This window comes from Scardinius erythrophthalmus, assembly GCF_964197995.2.
Source record: "Scardinius erythrophthalmus genome assembly, chromosome: 4".
NCBI lineage: Eukaryota > Metazoa > Chordata > Actinopteri > Cypriniformes > Leuciscidae > Scardinius > Scardinius erythrophthalmus.
Window position 1 is genome coordinate 25,547,557 of NC_138224.1, and position 18,676 is coordinate 25,566,232.

The 18,676-nt window shown below is 37.1% G+C and overlaps 1 protein-coding gene across 1 annotated transcript; it reads right to left on the bottom strand.

Moving 5' to 3' along the window:
* Nucleotides 1–3,402: 3,402 nt before the first annotated feature.
* Nucleotides 3,403–17,151, bottom strand: LOC308689518 (uncharacterized protein). The gene is made up of 3 exons (XM_081363263.1): nucleotides 17,100–17,151; nucleotides 9,106–9,260; nucleotides 3,403–5,270 (listed from the first exon to the last, which is right to left on the bottom strand). The coding sequence occupies exons 2-3, from the start codon at nucleotides 9,188–9,190 to the stop codon at nucleotides 3,676–3,678; spliced, it is 1,680 nt and encodes a 559-aa protein (XP_081219389.1). The 5' UTR covers nucleotides 9,191–9,260; nucleotides 17,100–17,151; the 3' UTR covers nucleotides 3,403–3,675.
* Between the last annotated feature and the right edge of the window lie 1,525 nt (nucleotides 17,152–18,676).

Consider the following 18,676-nt stretch of genomic DNA (forward strand, 5'->3'; position numbering starts at 1 on the left):
TCAGGGGCCGTATTCACAAAGAATTTTAAGGCTAAAAGTAGCTCCTAACTGGCGAATTTAGGAGCAACTCCTAAAAATAATGGGCGTGCCACTCCTAACTTTAGTACTCCTAATTTTTTTCACTAAGAGTAATTCACGAAGCATTTTAGCCCTAAAAGTAGCACCTAAGCCTGGGACAGCTTAAAAGAAGTCGAGAGGACTCCTAACTCACTAAGAGCTATTCACAAACTGCTTTTTGTGGCATTTCACGTTGCGATGTTTTGAAATGTGTATGCGGCGGCTACAGGAGCGTCCAATCGCGAGGGAACAATTTTGTATTGTAGGCATAACTATGCAATATAATAACGCCACCAACAACAACCAAAACTAGGCTACTCATTGCATGTAAACTAATTGTATCGTTTCATTGTGAATCAAATTAAAATGTTCTTCTCTTTGCAAACATAGGCAGAGGCATATGTGACAGATTAATTCAATAATATTGCAAAGATATTGCATCAATCCATATGTTTCATTAGGCTAGGCTATTTGTTTTGCCTTACTCTTTATTCATTTAGGCTATTTATTCAGTTATTCATCATGTTCCGTCCTTCGCACTACTTGTGTAGCGCACGCATTCTCAGACCGGTCACCTGTCACTCATCATCGTAGGGGAGGAGTTTGGAATCATTCCCGCGTTACAATCATCAGCCAATCAAGGTGGTCACTTCAGTCAAGCTCGTGCATGAGTAATGACGTCATCCATAGCAACGAAGACTCACTCTTACTTTAGGAGTTGTCATTTTTCTTTACTAAGAGTAGGTCTGAAAGGCGTTATGAATAACTTTTAAGAGAAAACTCCTAGCTAAAATCTTTTAGTGCGATTTAGGAGTACTCCTAGTGGTAAGATAAAATGCTTTGTGAATACGGCCCCAGATAAGTATGATTTAAACCATACTAATGCAATTCCACTAACGCCAACATAATTTGAGTCTATTTAAAAGAATGTTGTGGTCGATAGTATCAAATGCAGCACTAAGATCGAGTAACATTAATAGAGAGATACAACCAAGATCGGATGATGAGAGCAAATCATTTGTGACTCTAATAAGAGCTGTCTCAGTACTATGGTATGGTCTAAATCCTGACTGGAAATCTTCGCAGATATCATTTCTTTCTAAAAAGGAACATAGTTGTGAGGATACTACTTTTTCTAGTATCTTTGACAAAAAGGGTAGATTTGAGGTCTGCCTGTAATTGACTAATTTTCTTGGATCAAGTTGCGTTTTTTTAATAAGAGGTTTAATAATAGCCAGCTTAAAATTTTTTGCTACATATTCTAGTGACAAAGATGAATTAATGATATTAAGAAGAGGATCTATGACCTCTGGAAGCATTTCTTTCAGTAGCTTAGTCGGAATAGAGTCTAACATACATGTTGTTGATTTAGATGATTTAACGAGTTTAGACAATTCTTCCTATTGCAATGAATGAATGGAATTTTTCCTCAGGGAAATATGATATGGTAGTAGATGGTTGCAAAGTTATAATATTCTCTCTAATATTATCAATCTTGTAAGTAAAGAAGTTCATAAAGTCATTATTGCTATGCTCTTTGGAAACTTCAGAAGTAAAAGCTTTATTTCTTTTTAATTTAGCCACTGTGTCAAATAAATACCTAGGGCTGTGTTTGTTTTCTTCTAAGAGAGTCGAAAAATAAGCAGATCTAGCAGTTTTTAAGGCTTTTCTGTACGCAATCGTGCTTTCTCTCCACGAAATTCGAAAAACGTCTAGTTTTATTTTCTTCCAGTTGCGCTCCATTTTTCTGACTGCTCTCTTAAGGGCCCGAGTGTGCTCGTTGTACCACGGCATTGGACTATTTTCTTTAATCTTCTTTAAGCGCAAAAGAGCAAATGTGCCAAAAAATAGAGAGTCAGAAGTTTCTGTCGCAATATCGAGTTCTTCTAAGCTATCTGATTAAACTGATCAAGAATATTATTAATAAAGCAATCTTTAGTGGCAGAAGTGATAGTTCTAACATATTTGTAACACGGAATCAGCTTTGCAGCCTTGGCTAAATGAAGTTTACACGAGACTAGATAATGATCTGAGATGTCATCGCTCTGCTGCAGAATTTCAACGGCATTAACGTTGATTCAATGTGCCAATATCAGATCTAAAGTATGATTATGACAATGAGTGGGTCCTGACACGTGTTGTCTAACTCCAATAGAGTTCAGAATGTCTCTAAATGCCAATCTCAATGCATCTTCTTCGTCATCTATATGTATATTGAAATCACCAACAATTAGGACTTAATCTGCAGCCAGTACTAACTCCGATAAAAAATCAGCAAATTCTTTGATAAAGTCTGTATGGTGCCCTGTATACAGTAGCTATCACAAATGTCATGCGCGATTTATCATTTACACTAGATAGAGTTATTAAGCACCAACACTTCAAAATAATTACATTTGAAACTAGACTTCTCAGTAATTCCCCATTCATGTTTGAGCTCTAAGACTATGTGCCATATTACTAGAGAGAAGAGCGGCACCATCCCAGTAGGGATGAATACCATCTCTTTCAACAGGTCAGGTCTGCCTCAAAAACTTTACCAATTGTCTATGAAACCTATATTATTTTGTGGACACCACTTAGACAGCCAGCCATTGAGTGAGGACAGTCTACAAAGTATCTCATCACTCCGGCGAACAGGAAGGGGGCCAGAGAAAATTATAGTGCATGACATCGTACTTGGGAGTTCACACACCTCTTTAATATTAATTTTAGTGATCTCCGACTGGCAAAGTCGAACATCATTAGTGCCGATGTGAATAATAATCTTAGAGAATGTATGATTAGCATTAGCCAGCACTTTTAAATTTGCTTTGATGACAGGCGCTCCCGGCAAACATGTGACTATGGTGGCTGGTGTCTCTATTTTCACATTCCGTGTAATAGAATTGCCAATAACTAGGGTACTTTCAACAGGATTCTCAGTGGGTGTTTTACTGGGTGGGGAGAATCTATTTGGTATGGTAATTGGAACAGAAGAGCGGTGTTTTGTCCCGCGACTACAGCGTCTCACGTTCACCCAATTGCCCTGCTGCACAGGCTCTACAGCCGGAACCGAACTATGTACAGAGTTCACTAAGCTAGTCACATCCAAAGCAGTATCAAAAGCCCATGCATTCTTACTATCCTCAATTAAAGTTTGGATGCGTGTCTCTAGTTCTGAACTCCTTGCATTTATCACATGAAAAGCCCTCTGTGCTGACAGAGAAGGCTATGCTATACATGTGACACGAATTGCAAGTGACAATAACAGAAGACATTACTCACCGCACATTCTCTCTTGTGCAACCTGTGCATTCTCTCACTAAAAATCAATAAAAAAATGCAGTGCAATTATTTAATTCACTTGTATCCTTTTATTTAAAAGTGGCCATTTACATTGTGGCATTTCACAGTAAGACAAAAGTTAATTTATCTAATATTTTTATTCCAAAGTATTAATCTAATATATGAGGCAAATTATAAAGAACTAAAGGATGGAAATAAAAGACATGGTCAAGTTTTACAGGAGTGTCACCTGATCAGATAAATATCTGATATGGGCCAAATTTAAAATGTCATGTGAACAGCCAAACCAAATATACTGTATTTGAGGGGAAAATCAGATTTGGCCCACAATCAGCTGTGGTGTGAACGTAGCCTTAATTTTACACAGAAACGTATTTTCTGGTGCCATTTTAAACTGCCGAGCCATTTAAAACTCTTTCCACACAAGGAACACAAATAGGGTCTCACATCCGCATGACTTTTTAGGTGTATCTGTAAGTGTAATGGCAAAATAAATTTTTTATTACATTTTTCACAATTAAATCGCCTTCCACCAGAGTGAATGAGCAGGTGATTTTTGAAATTGCTCCTTTTTGCAAACCTCTTGTCACACTCTGAACACTGCAATGTTTTTCCAGAATGACTTTGTAAATGATGTTTTAAGTCCCTTTGATATGTGAAACTTTTTTCACACTGAAGACATGTAAAAGGCTTCTCTCCAGTGTGAAGTCTCATGTGAGTCTTGAGGTTTCCTTTAAGTGTGAAACTCTTTCCACAGTGATGACACATGAAAGGCTTCTGTCCAATGTGAGTTATCACGTGCTTCTTAAGCTGTTTCCTGTCTGTGAAATTTTGTCCACACTGATGACATTTAAAACAGTTCTCTCTTGAATGAATCCCTATGTGTTTATTAAGGGTTACTTTATGCCTGAAACTCTTTCCACACTGATCACATGTGAAAGGCTTCTCTCCAGTGTGAATTCTCATGTGATACTTAAGATTTCCTTTTTGTGAGAAGATCTTCCCACACTGTTTGCACGTGTGAGGGCTCTCTCCAGTGTGAACTCTCATGTGGGAATCAAACGATTCTTTATATGTAAAATTCTTTCCACACTGAGGGCATGTGTAAGGCTTCTCTCCAGTGTGAAGTCTCAAGTGAGTCTTGAGGCTTACTTTATGACCGAATGTCTTTCCACAGTAATGACACAAGAAAGGCTTCTCTCCTGTGTGCTTTCTCATGTGAGTCTTCAGGTCTTTATTGACTCGGAAGCTCCTTTCACACAGCTGGCATTTGAAAGGCTTCTCTCCAGAGTGAATTATCCCATGCCTGTTAAGACGTTTCATGTCAGGGAAACTCCTTCCACACTCATGACATATAAAACGGTTCTCTCTTGAGTGAACTCTTTTGTGAGAATTAAGGGTTTCTTTACGTATAAAACTCTTTCCACACTGATCACATGTGAAAGGCCTCTCTCCAGTGTGAATGTGCATGTGATACCTAAAGTTTATTTCTGCTTTATAACTCTTTCCACACAGTTTGCAGGTGTAAGGTTTCTCTCCGGTATGAGTTCTCATGTGGTTTTTAAGGGCTCCATTTTGAGTGAAACTCTTTCCACAATGTTGGCAGGTGAAAGGCTTCTCTCCAGTGTGAAGTCTCATGTGAACTTTAAGGTTTCCTTTTTCAGTGAATTTTTTTCCACACTGTTGGCAGGTGTAAGGCTTTTCTCCATTGTGAACTCTCATGTGGACTTTAAGCTTTTTATGTTGACTGAAACTCTTTCCACACTGAAAGCAGGTGAAAAAACTTCCCGCTCCTGTCTTTTGAACTCTTTTTGGTGAAGAAGTATTTTCAGTCGGTGAGCCACTAAAAGATTTTTCTCCAATTATCAAATCATGATCTTTCATTTCATTCAGTACTTCACTCTCCTCTTTCAGTGTCATCAGATCTACAGCAGAAAAAGATAAATACAAGTTAAGCCATGCTTAATGGCACAAAGCAAAATACATCAACACATTTAGACATTTAAAGCATAAAACATAACAACATTGTGAACTTTATGTGAAAAAAAAGCCTTAATTCAATCTGTTCATCATGTAAATCGATTGTGTCTCTTCAGAAACTGTTGACCCTCTCCTGACTAAACTCTGCCTTTGTTCATAACTCCTCAAGCCCCAGTTGGCCCGATTTGGACCAAGGTATTCGGAGCAGGGGCGTAGGAATGACTTTGACATTGGGGGGGACATATTGGCCACTATGAATCAACGTCCATCCCACCACCATAATAGTAACATACAGTATGTTGACGTGGTATGACATGTATGGAATCACAAACAGCAAATAAATAAACAAAATCATCCAATCTGTTTATTATTAGACAAATATTGGAGTTGGGAAACATAAAAGTGTACAAGTCCCCCTGTAATTGCGGGCAGAAAGGAGAGTGCCACGTTACAAGGCAAATATTTGTTATGTTACACAGAGAAATAGATTGCCAGCTATGTAATAAACTCGTTTAAATTTTTTTTTGAACATTTTAAAGTTAAATTCCCTAATCTGGTGCTCTTTGAGTCACCTGAATCTGCTGTTAAATAATAATAATAAATCCACCCGCCAACCGCCTGAACCTATGATATTCTTTGATTTAGATATCTGCATCTGATCATCACATTACAATTATTCAAATTCTCAGTGTTAAGCATGATGATATGGTAAAATATCACACTGAAGTAGGCTGATTTAAAAATAACATTTATTTAAAATAAAAGTTCTTCTTTTGGCAAAATTACATTTCTTTAATAGCCTAAACAGAGGCTTTACTCCCTTCAAACTTAAATTGTCAATGTTTCATTAAATCACTGTTGGAAAACAGTCTTATCAGAATAATTTTTTATTTACCTTTAAAAGGGCTCCATCTTTCATTTCAAATTCTTAAAATTGATATTATTTTATAATTACAGTCAATTAGAATAAGACACTAGGCTGTTACCAATTAAATAATTTACATTAAAAAAATACAACTGTATTAAATTATATTATTAATTGAAATATTTAAAATTCTCTTTCACTTGTCCCTTCACAAAAAAAAAAAAAAAACACACACACGTGTCAAGCCCGGACAAGCGTTAATGTCAAGCCCTGATATGTTTTCCTTGATTCCCTGCAGAGTTACTTTGAAAACGAAAGTAAAAGAGTGATGCTCGTTCATTGCGTTTTACCGTGATGAGAGTTTAAATTTAAAATAAATTTAAAATCAACACATTAAAATGATTTATCTGTCATCCACCCTTGATTAATTGGAATGTTGTGTTTTTATTACTGGGCCCGCCCGACCCGCGGATTATCTGCGCAGCACTATCGGCAAACTATACGGCTTAAGAATGGACACAGGCCGGGAAGCCGCAACAGAACCGTCACGGTGGAAAAAGTGTATCAGAGCATGTAACTGTCTGTCCGAGTTTTGTCGAGAGCCGGAGGCGGCACAAAATTTGACGGAGGCGGCCGCCTCATAATTCTCTATGTAGGAAAAACCTCTTTGTCGTGCTTTCAAAATAAAAGTACCAAATGTACAGTTTTTGTCACTGCGGTATAGGCTAAATTTTGGGTGGGACACATGCAGCATTTTCCAATATTGAGGGGGACACGTCCTGCCCGGTTCCTACGCCAATGATTCGGAGGGTCAAAAACCGTGGGCGTTGGCCCCAATCAAGCCCGAAAGTGACAGTGGAAATGTGACTGGCACGCTCGCTTTTGGCCCGACAGTAGAAACACAGCTATTGGGGCTGTAGATCTAGGTATCACCTGCGTAGCTGTGGTAAGCAATTTGGTTATTAGTAGGCAGATAAGGAGATAAGACACTTATCTCGCTAGGCGAGACGAGACACGAAATTGGGTTCACGAAAACTAGACGAGATTTTTCTTTTATAGAAATCATCAATGACAAAATTTATGACTGGAAAAAACAGTCTGCAGGTGCATTTTGAAATGTTTTAACAAATAATCTTGTAATGAATGTCATTTTAGCTCTACTTTATGAGTTATCAAATATTTCCACAAATTGAACAACAAAAATACAGTATAAATAACAAAAATAAGTTTTTTCTTAGTCTTATTAAATGCAAACAATAAGTGCATGTGCAACCATAATCAAAGTACTCTAAATATTCAAAGCGCAAACAGAGGCCAGAGCCACAACTACACAGTCCAGAGATAGGTATGATATTGGGAGACAGGCTATTGTATGTAGCCTAATTTGCACGCATTAGGGAGCTCGCGTTTCACTTTCAAATTCGCAGTCGTACATACTCTGTGTACAGGGAGCGGCGGTGCTGAGCGTGCATTCTACAAGACAAGACATTAATCAGAAGCTTATGCTCTGTTGTGCAACGAATCCTCCGCCATGGTCTTATCATTCATCTCGCCTTACTCTCGTCACGTGATCAGCGAACTGTGAGCGACTCTGCAACTCATGCTGGATAAGCAGACATTTACAATGGTTTTTATTTTTATTAAAACTGCAAAACAGCAGTGGAGGCGGTGCCGTGATGGGCACAGTAATGTAGTATGAATGTAGCGGTGGCATATTCAATGCTAATTTCACCCTCACGCTCCGTCATGGTGATATCACGAGACAGTGATCAATCACATTCCACGGTTTGCTTTATACAAAATAAATGTTTTTGTTAGATACTTTTGCATAATTAGAAATTAATGTTATTAATTAATAAAACTGTATAATTGTATGAGTACTATGAATTTAGGCATACTACTCAGCTCACATAATGTATAGTATGGAAGTATGCATATTCAAACACAGGAATTGTGTTTACTTCAGACTAGAGGTCTGCAAGCCCGTCGGGACCCAACGGGGCCCGACACGCTAAGCCCATTCGGGCTGGGCTCGGGCCATTTTTTTTTTTTTTTACAGATTGGGCTCGGGTCGGACTCGGGCTTATTTAGCTTCTCTCCTTTCATTGTGCCCATATACGTGCAGAGCACACGTCACATAATGTGTGTGAAATATTGTTGTATTTATTATTTTATAAATATTATACATCGCCTAAGCAACACAAACGCAATACGCAAATTGTCGCAAATACGCAAAAGCAAAGAAAGGTAGGCCGTTCATTTACTTATTTTTGCGGTTGGATCCCGTTGCACTATATTCTCTACTGCATGCTTATGCTTCTCTCTAATGGACAGTCTGTTCAATATTTGTGGATCAAAGAGCGCGCGTCAGAGAGAGCTTAAAGTGATACGTCTCGGGTCGGGTTGGGCTGGGGCCGGGTAGGACTTGAACACCACGGGCCAGGGCCGGGTTAGGGCTGGAGTTTTTGGCCCGTGCAGGGCTCTACTTCAGACGTAGATATTGGGTTCATGTTACACAAAATAATGTGTAGACCAGTGTCTATCAACTCCTCAGGATAAATCTCCCAGAATGTTTTATATGCCTTCCTATTCAACACAATAAAAAGAAGATGAGTTGAGTTTGGTTTATAAACACTGGTTTATACTACTTCTATATTATCTTTCCTAATTTAATGCATGGCATAATAAAGAATGGCTAACGTATAAGTAGGATCTTCTCAGGTGCACTTGAAGGCACTTGTGATCTCAACATTTCTGTCCACATAAGGCGACTTGCTTCATGTCAAATAAATCCACTTTAATTAAGACACACATATGACACTTTTCAAAAATACCATTTATTTCTGTAGAGGTTGACATTTTAATATGGATTAAGGATTTCTTGATAAGAAATGACTGAGAGAATGAAAACTAACCTGTTTGTTCCTCTGTATCTTCTTGTTTCACTGTGAATACTTCTTCAATCTTCATGTCTTCACTCTCCTCTTTAATAAACTCCATCTTTATAATAGTGTCACATGGATCTCAGCTGCTTCACCAGGAGTTTTTCTCTGTGTTTGGACACTCTGTCCTGTTTAAGATGAGAATAATTAACAGAAAAAAATACAAATACAAACTACATCACTGGGAGAGATGTAATTATTTTCAATTTCATGATGACTTTAATGTCCTTAACTGGACTAACTAGTAGGGATGGCTTGAGGCCACTTTTTATGTTTTATCTTCCAGCATCGATACTAATCCGATACCATCTTTTCTCCCCTTTTAAACAACTAAGCTGTTGTTAATAAATTTGTTTGGATGTCCTTTGATTCACCTAACCATCTAAACAATTTTCTTAAATTGTGAAACAAATATTCTACTTCACAAAAGGAAAACATACATAGCCCACAACATGAATCAGTTATGCAATACTGTCTTTTTCTCAAACATGCAATGCAAGAGTGTCTCTTTTATCATAGCAGAAGTGAAGCAAAATAATGGCTCACGCAAAAATAAAGTGAAGAACGACAAGGAAGCACAAAAATAATAGTACACTAGAGTATAAGTTTGGCTGTTAGGCGCCTGCAGCACACACTGTTTCGTGCAGTGCTTGTTTCTTTTAGTAGACTGTACTTTGATTTGCGTAAGTAGTTTGTGTGTGACACCTTGTGGTGAAATGTTTTATTACACTGCCTAATAGAACACAACCAGAAGCATGTGAAGAGCTCAGATGCAAAAGCCTCCAAGTGCCATCTGAAATTTTCTTCTAGAATGAGCATTATCAAGCTTGTATATTTAAGTTCAGTAATTTCACTTAAATGGCAATGAAAATGACCTATTAATTTGAACTTAAATATACGAGCTAGACAAAAATGATCATTCTAGAAGAAAATTTCAGATGACACTTAGAGGCTTTTGCATCTGAACTCTTCATGTATAGTAGTAGAAGAGAGTCATTTTGTGTAATCTGTGTTTTGAATGAACGTCATTGTTTGCTGTCTAAACCTTGAAGTAGATACAACCATTTTTATTTATTTAAGTTTTTAATGGATACATTTCATATTGAAAACAATTTTAGTATTCTTGTGTTAATTACATTAAAACCTGGTAGTTACTGGGATGTTTAAGGATCGATGTTTGATACTGAAAGCAGACGCACACTAACAGCTAATATGCTAATGGAGCTGTGCGATCCCTTTTTTTCTTCAAGCACATGTCGTTAATGCATATTGTTGATTTAGTTGTTTAAATGTGTAAGTGGATGTTTGTGAATGTGAAAATATCCATGATATTTTGTGAATCACTTTGTAATTTATATATTTTGTTTCTTTCAGTTTTACAGTAAAGTATGCAAAGTGTTCATCACATAAGCTTAGCATAACACTAAAAAGCTATTTGGAACTTCTTTTAAGCCCCAAGCAAAGAACGAAAAATAACTTGGCGTAATTAGTGATGGGAGAATTCAATCATTTCAAAACTTTGAATCAACTTAACTAATTGCTTCGCAAAACGATTCACTGTTTTGAAGAGCTCGAAACGCCTCACACTGGTCAGAACAGTGTAAATGCAGTGAAAACTAAAGCCAAGCTGGCATAAAAACACCTTTTACAAACCAACAGCAAATGTTCTATTGAAGGTATAATCTATTAAATGCAAACAAATCATCTAGGTCTAATACCTTTTAATATGAAGTGTCTGTATAATACGTGTTGGGCTTATTTTGTTTGTTTTATGGAGAGCTTGGTTAATCCAGAAACTTTTAACAAAAATTCTTCCTTTTATTATACAAATGTGTCATTAAATGTCTACAAATTTATAATTTTTTTTTCAGAGATCAGGTAAGATTCATGGATTCACATAGATCATCGCCCCCTAGTAACAAATCATTGAAATTTCGAAACATTTCTAGACAGTTATGATGTAATAAAAGCCTTGTTTACTGCAATCACGTGACTTTGGCAGTTTTGCTCTGAATCACTGCTTAGAAACAAACAATGTGCCAATATTTTGAAGCTTCAAAAAGCATGCTTCGAAAAGCACACATCACTAGTTATTATATCGGGGCCTTGATACGGTTTTCTCCATTCAATACACATAGTGGCCTCATTGGCCACTGAATCGTACGTCTACATCATTGCAATATTGGAGCGGACAACTTGCCATAACTCATTAGAGGACTGAAGAAAAGATGCCTGACTATTTTGAGATTTTACAAACTATTGTAAAATCCAAAGCGTATCTTGCGTTTGTGAGCACAACCCATCTCATTTTTTTTTTCACCACGTCCCTTTAGGGGCTCCATAAAAGCTATTTTCAAAATGACAAACTTTATAAACATTTCATGTAGATTAAGTTATATTACATTAGAGACGTAACCAATAAAAAATAAAGCTTGACTTTGGCTGCCACGATTATGAAATTTGGCTGACAATTAAGCCTAATAGTCAAAAAATAATTGTGGTTATGCCGATTAATTGTCAATGTTAGGGCTTTGACGATTCATTGTCTGTTTTAGGGCTGTCATGGATTTGTTCATTAAATGATTGTGATGAATTTAATCCTTTGTAAATTATCATTTTGCAGTGTAAGATTAGAGTTAACACCTTTAAATATTAAAGTAATTTATTCAATTCAGTAAATAACAATCACATCAAACTGGCCAATCACAAAAAGGGCCATAAAATGTATCATTCAGTATAACTAATGGTCCCTTTTTTATTTGTTAAACACAATCCAGAATCCACTAAATACACACTACTTCATTATAGAGGGAAAACAACAAATTAATAAAAATATAATCATAAGCTAGTGTAATTATTGCAAAAATAATTGTATAAAATCTAAACATGTTAATAAAAACAAATTCCTATTTGTATTCTTATCAAATACATTCATATTCAACAATATTTATATATGAATGTAAATAATTATATATTTACACACAAATAATATAAAATGAAAAGATGATTTTAAATGCATTGTGCAGCTTTTTAATGGGGCAACAATATATGAAAGAAACGACAGAACAAGACAGGCTTTTAATAATCTTTCAGTGCACAAAACCATGATAATATGAAATGCTTCAAAACAGAGCAGTACAAACCGCTTAATGCGCATCCCGGGAGCAGAATGATGTGCCTAAAGCAACGCTGCGCAAGTGCGCATTGAAAAGATCATGGCACAGTTATAGTGCGTTTGATGCCAATTGACAGTCCTTGTACTGTGTGATCTAAGGCCCTGTTTTCCACCTGGTATTAAGATGCGTTTTGGTCGATCGGATTACAAGTGGATGAGGGAGACACATTCCCGTTTTAATCCGTCTCGTTTGTCCACTTTAGACCGCTTCTGTCCTGATTACTTCGAGGGGAGGGTCTATGGGCGTCAAAACAACAGCGGGAGGGTTAAATGTCAATATGCACAAATATGATGTCAGAGTACTGCAGCTTGTGTTATTAACCAAAATGCTGCTCAAAGTTTTATATGTGGGCTTTTTCAGTGGACGAGCATGTCCTGCAATGATTACGCATAAGGTAGTATGTATGAGGTCAGATAGTATGCAGTCTAGGGCTGCACGATGTATCGTTTTAGCATCGATATCGCGAGGTGGGCGCATCCACGATAGTCACATCGTACGATGTGCGATGTCAAGAATAGGTATCGTAGTTGATCCGTGATTCATGATCAGTACGGGCCAGCTGCTCCCCAGCCCATAACGCTTGTGATTCGCGGATTAATTGCAAAGTTTAACCATCATAGAGTGAAAGTTTATCATTTGCATGTGTTTTTTTAGTCCTGTCAGTTTAAACATCAAGCACAAGAAGACTGGAACTTGCGCGCTGCTTTCGGTGTGCGCACAGAGCCGGGCAGACACAAGTTCAGTGCTCTTTCTCTTATTTCTGAGCTTGAACGGACATGAGAACTCAAAATGAAGTCAGAATGCCCGTCTCGGTGAATATTCTCATAAATACAGTTGGTTATGCAGGGGTTTTTCTGCATTACATTTTTTTTGGCAGCCGCCAAAGCTAATTTTTGTCCCGTCAAAACCTTATTTGATCGCTGAGTGATGTAAAAAAGAATGACTGCTGCGCTTGACAGGGCGCATATAAGAACGAGCAGAGAGACAGCCTCGGACTCGCACTCTCACCTTCTGACGTTGCCTTATCTTCTCTGAAAAGCGTTCCGCACATTCAGCTGACATAAACCACAATTTCAATAAACGAAAAAACCTATCCAGTGATGAAATGTTTTGTGTTGACACAAATCTTGTGCGATGTCCTAACCCTCTGGGGTTCCTCATTTTTGACTCACACTCAGGACCTTCGGGTCAAAAATGGCCGGGAGGGCATAATTAAGATAAAAAAAATTTGGACTAAAATCAATTAAATGTATTTTTGTTCAATAATATTTTTTATTTTTTTATTTGGTGTTTTGAGAGAATTTTATGATAATAATTAATATTTATGCAATAATTATGATCCTTTTCTTCCTATTGAATATAGAATTTTTTTTTTTTAATTAATGCTGTATTTCAGGTTAAAGTAGAGACTAGGCCTATAGAAAACAATTTTTGAAGTCAGATTGGTGCCATCTGGTGGATGTAGTGAGCATAATTATCGTGCAATATCATATTTTAACCACTAGATGGATTTACAGCTCTCTGTAGAAAGGCTTGTGAATTCTAGTGATTTTTGCACATATTTGCCTTTTTTTTCTCAGGTTGTTGATTTTAATATATAATAACAGATTCTCAAAGACTATTTTTGTCAATCACGCAAAGAGGTCTGTCGTGGCGGTCCGTTCAGAATTCGCTTAGAAGCTAGCTCACTTCTTCTGATGAAAGTGGCCACCCCCAGCACCACAACGTGAAACATGATCATGTTAAGACTAAGAATATTATTTTAAGATTAAGCCATACACATTATCAAAACTATAACAGATTAAAAACGAGTTTAAGCATGGCTGATACAAATGAAGGTTTTCAAATAAAATATTTTTTATTAAACAATGACAGACAACAAAAATGTGTGCTTGTGTGAGTGTGTGTGAACAAGAAAAACAAAAACCAGGGGCAGGTGATTCATGAAACGGACAGGACTGGTGATGGCCATAACAATCCTAGAGGTCCAGCATTGTTCTCACAAGCTGCTTCACTCAAGACAATAAAACATAATGAAAAGTTAGTATATCCCAAAATTTTTTATTAAATTTAATTAAATAAAAGTTGCTATAAAGGTGGCAGCGATTCATTACCGAACTCTTAGCTGACAAAGTCGCGCTAGCTAACTAGCTAGCAGGCAGTGCTTGAAAATTGGTTGAAACAACCAACATAAAATATAAATAATTACGCTGTGCATGTACAAATGAAGACCAGTATAAGCATCGCAAAGGGCCTCTGATGCAATATAGACAGCTGACAATTCAAAAGAGGTCGATATTTCAGCAACTTAACTCTGGAACAACTCGACGCGCAGCAATGTAAGTGAATGGTGTCCAACGCCCAAATGACAGTGTTTGGAACTATTCCGATCTTCAAATCCCGGAAGTAGGCGGTTAAAAGCGCCGCCATTTTTTACAACGGAGGTCTATGGGAGTGTCGCAACTCTTTCTCTCTATGGCTCTGGTTCATGTTAGTTATTAGCCTAATACATTAACTAATGTTAACAAATCAAACCATATCGTAAAGTGTTACAAACAAATCATTTACTCAGAAACACCTCTAATGAGAATGTAAGTGTGCTTACCCCATTTTTTTTAGTAAGAGTGGTTAGCAAGATTTAACCTTAATGAACTACAGTATTTTCAGGTTATTTATATGACAATGCGTAGAAAAATTACCTAAAAAATAATTTAGCCTAGTTTAGACTGGAGTGAGGTGAAAACAGAAAAAAAAGTGCAAAGCATGTTGTTGTTAGCTAGCTGTTAATTTTATTCAATTGTATTGGTAGAAAATTAGACTATTAGTCTAATTATTAACTATTAGTCTAATTTAATGCTACTTTTTTATATTGATATGATTATATACCAAAATAATTATCAGAGGTAGCAAAGAAAGATTTTATCTTACAAAGCTATGAAATTCAGTGGTAAAATCACAGCTTTATAAAAAAAAAAAAAAGAGGGCATCAAAAGGATGACAGTGTCTGTCGGCCACCACCGAAGATCATTTTTGACCCAGGAAAAACCCTGTTATGTGTTGTAAACAATTGAGAAAGAAAACAGATGCATTCATTATATTGACCATGGTATTAGCGGGATAATCCACGGATAGCTGTGCATTTAATGTACGACGTGGAGGCAAAGAACCGCCCGACGTGAAATGGAGTTTAGTTTACCTGTTTTAATTAAAAGGCACCAGAATACATGAAATGGTATTTACTCCAGTAACATTTTTCTGGGGGAGGACCCACCCACTTTTTTTTTTCTTCTGACAACCCATGCACTGATCTATATAGTCATTATATATAGATCAGTGTTTACACCCCGTTTAGACCTGTATTTAGCATCGTCCACTTGTGATCCGATCGACCAAGACTTATCTTAAAGGGTAACTAAACCCCTGGCCAGAGCCTGACTCCACCCACTGGCAATATTTGAAATCGTGGTGCGTGCATCTGAGACCCGTCTCTCTGTAGGCAAGGGCGTGGTGAGCTGGTGCCCTCTTACATCACAGGGCACCACAACTTCCAAAGGGAAAATTCAACTGCAGTAGCCACCGTTCCACCTGAAGAGGGCAACACTTTATACCCAAATGTCAAAAAAATTACTTGAATCAATGAACAGCAATTCATTGAGTGATTACTCAATGAATTAAACAGCAATTAACTATAGGGATGTGCAAGCCTATAGTCGAATAGTTGACTAAACGGTACAGCTGCTAGCCTGCTACTAGTCGACACACTGAAAACAATTAGGCTATAGTAGACTACATGTATTATAAAAAAATACAATAAAATAAATTCGTTCAAATTCCTGTTTAGATGTTACATTTAAATTTTTTTTGGGAAAATAAAATATTATTTTGTTTAATTTTCCAATAAAACAATAAAAGTGTAACTGGAAAAAGTGTACCTGGAGCGGAAACGGAATCTTTACCTCAGATCTCGCATGCGTTTTCTTTCTGTCATCCGTGGCGGGCTCAAAATGACCACTCAAAAGACGAGCGAGGTGTGGGAGTATTTTGAATTAGAAAGAGACGGAAAAGTTTTATGTAAGCTGTGTCATGTCTAACTACCATATAATAATACCACTGGAGCCATGCGAAACCATTCAACTCACTCAAGTAGATGTTAGCATAGGACTGGCAGAAGCAAGCAAATGTCCATCGCGCCATTTACTACAACTGGCCGCCGCTGTGATCCCGTCCGCGCAAATAATAATAATATTAAATTAGCTTATCGCTGAAATAATAGCCTGAGACATGCTGCCACTCAGTTGTGTTGAGGGACAAAACAAAAACCGATGGACTTCATTGAGCCCAGAATGGCAAGACAGGAAATTATCACGTCAAGGCTGGGGCTGCCATATCAAAACATGCTCGCAATTATGAAAAAGACCATTGAGACAGTAATTTTATGTAGCAATAACAACGGATTGTTAGACATCTTTAAAACCAGAGTCTTACATGACCATAATGGCCGTAAACGTTTTACTGGACTTAAATGGAATAAGTAGCTAGAATATTCCTTATACTTTATTTCTCTCATAATTACTTGCCAAGTGCCTGAATTCGTGTTTATGATTCACGATATATGGAACGAAATGAGATGTAGCTTTACTGAAACTTATGTAAATATACTCACACAAAAAATAACGTTCCTTAATGTTAGATAAAGCACTTCAACATTACTTTTAATAATTATTAATTATTTTACACTGCTATAGAACAGTTTGCATTGATTTAAACGCCGTAAATGCTTAAAACACAAACCTTTTTTTTCCCAGTTGACTCACAACAGACGCAGGAGCGCGGCGCCGCCTTATGACGTCACACCACCTGACCAAAATAAAAGTCCTGTTAACACACTGCACTGTCTTAAATCACAAAGTTCACAGAAATGTACATACACATATAATAATATTAAGAACTATTAATATTGTAGCCTGTAATTATCAGAAATTGATAGGCCTAAAATAAGAATTATTTTTATTTAAGAAAAAACGCGGAATTATATTAACATATTGCCTATTTACTGTATTGTGCGCAATGGTGCCTATAGACAGCGTTCAAATTAAGTTTATCAATAAATGTTAAAAGAATATGACTTATAGGCTAAAACATTTTTATCTATCACATCCAACAGTCTTTTAAATCAATTCACAAAACGTTTATTTGTTTTATTTTAATATTTTTATTTAAATATTCATTTTTTTTATTAGGCTATTATTATTGTTGGTTACATTTTTTATTAATTGTTATGCAGGCTATAGTAGTTATGTGTTAAAGTTCATATTTTGTAAATATTAAATATATTTTGCCTGATATGCCAATAAAGTTTTGACTTTATGACTGTATTTCTGTAGACTTTCACCAGTAACCTATAGTGACAATAAATGAGCCTCTGTTTTCATTTGTAGCCCCTCATGCCAGTGACAGCATTCAAATTAAGTTTGAATCATTGGTTATTATTTTTAATAGGTGATATGTTAAAAGAATATTTAACCTACAAAAAAAATATATCCAGTCTTTTAAATCCATTCACTGAAATGAAGGCTATCTAAGACTATCTTAATCTTGTTTATTATTTGTGTGTGTGTATATATATATACACTGCTCAAAAAAATAAAGGGAACACTTTTTAATCAGAGAATAGCATCAAGTCATTTAAACTACTGGGATATTGATCTGGTCAGTTACGTAACAGAGGGGGTTGGTAATCAGTTTCAACTGCTTTAGTGTTAATGAAATTAACAGCAGGTGCACTAGATGGGCAACAGTGAGACAACCCCCAAAACAGGAATGGTTTTACAGGTGGAGGCCACTGACATTTTTTCCCTACTCATCTTTTTGGACTGTTTTTCACCAGTTTTGCATTTGGCTAGGGTCAGTGTCACTACTGGTAGCATGAGGCGATACCTGGACCCTACAGAGGTTGCTCAGGCAGTCCAGCTCCTTCAGGATGGCTCATCAATACGTGCCATTGCCAGAAGGTTTGCTGTGTCTCCCAGCACAGTCTCAAGAGCATGGAGGAGATTCCAGGAAGACAGACAGCTACTATAGGAGAGCTGGACAGGGCCGTAGAAGGTCCTTAACCCATCAGCAGGACCGGTATCTGCTCCTTTGTGCGAGGAGTAACATGATGAGCACTGCCAGAGCCCTACAAAATGACCTCCAGCAGGCCACTGGTGTGAATGTCTTTGACCAAACAATCAGAAACAGACTTCATGAGGGTGGCCTGAGGGCCCGACGTCCTCTAGTGGGCCCTGTGCTCACTGCCCAGCACCAGGGAGCTCGATTGACATTTCCCATTGAACACCAGAATTGGCAGGTCCGCCACTGGTGCCCTG

Bases quoted from the DNA above. Each gene is read 5' to 3' on its own strand.
- LOC308689518 (XM_081363263.1), bottom strand. From the start codon at position 9,190: ATGGAGTTTATTAAAGAGGAGAGTGAAGACATGAAGATTGAAGAAGTA. The intron at 5,271-9,105 runs GTTAGTTTTCAT...TTTCTGCTGTAG, and splicing joins AGATACAGAGGAACAAACAG to ATCTGATGACACTGAAAGAG.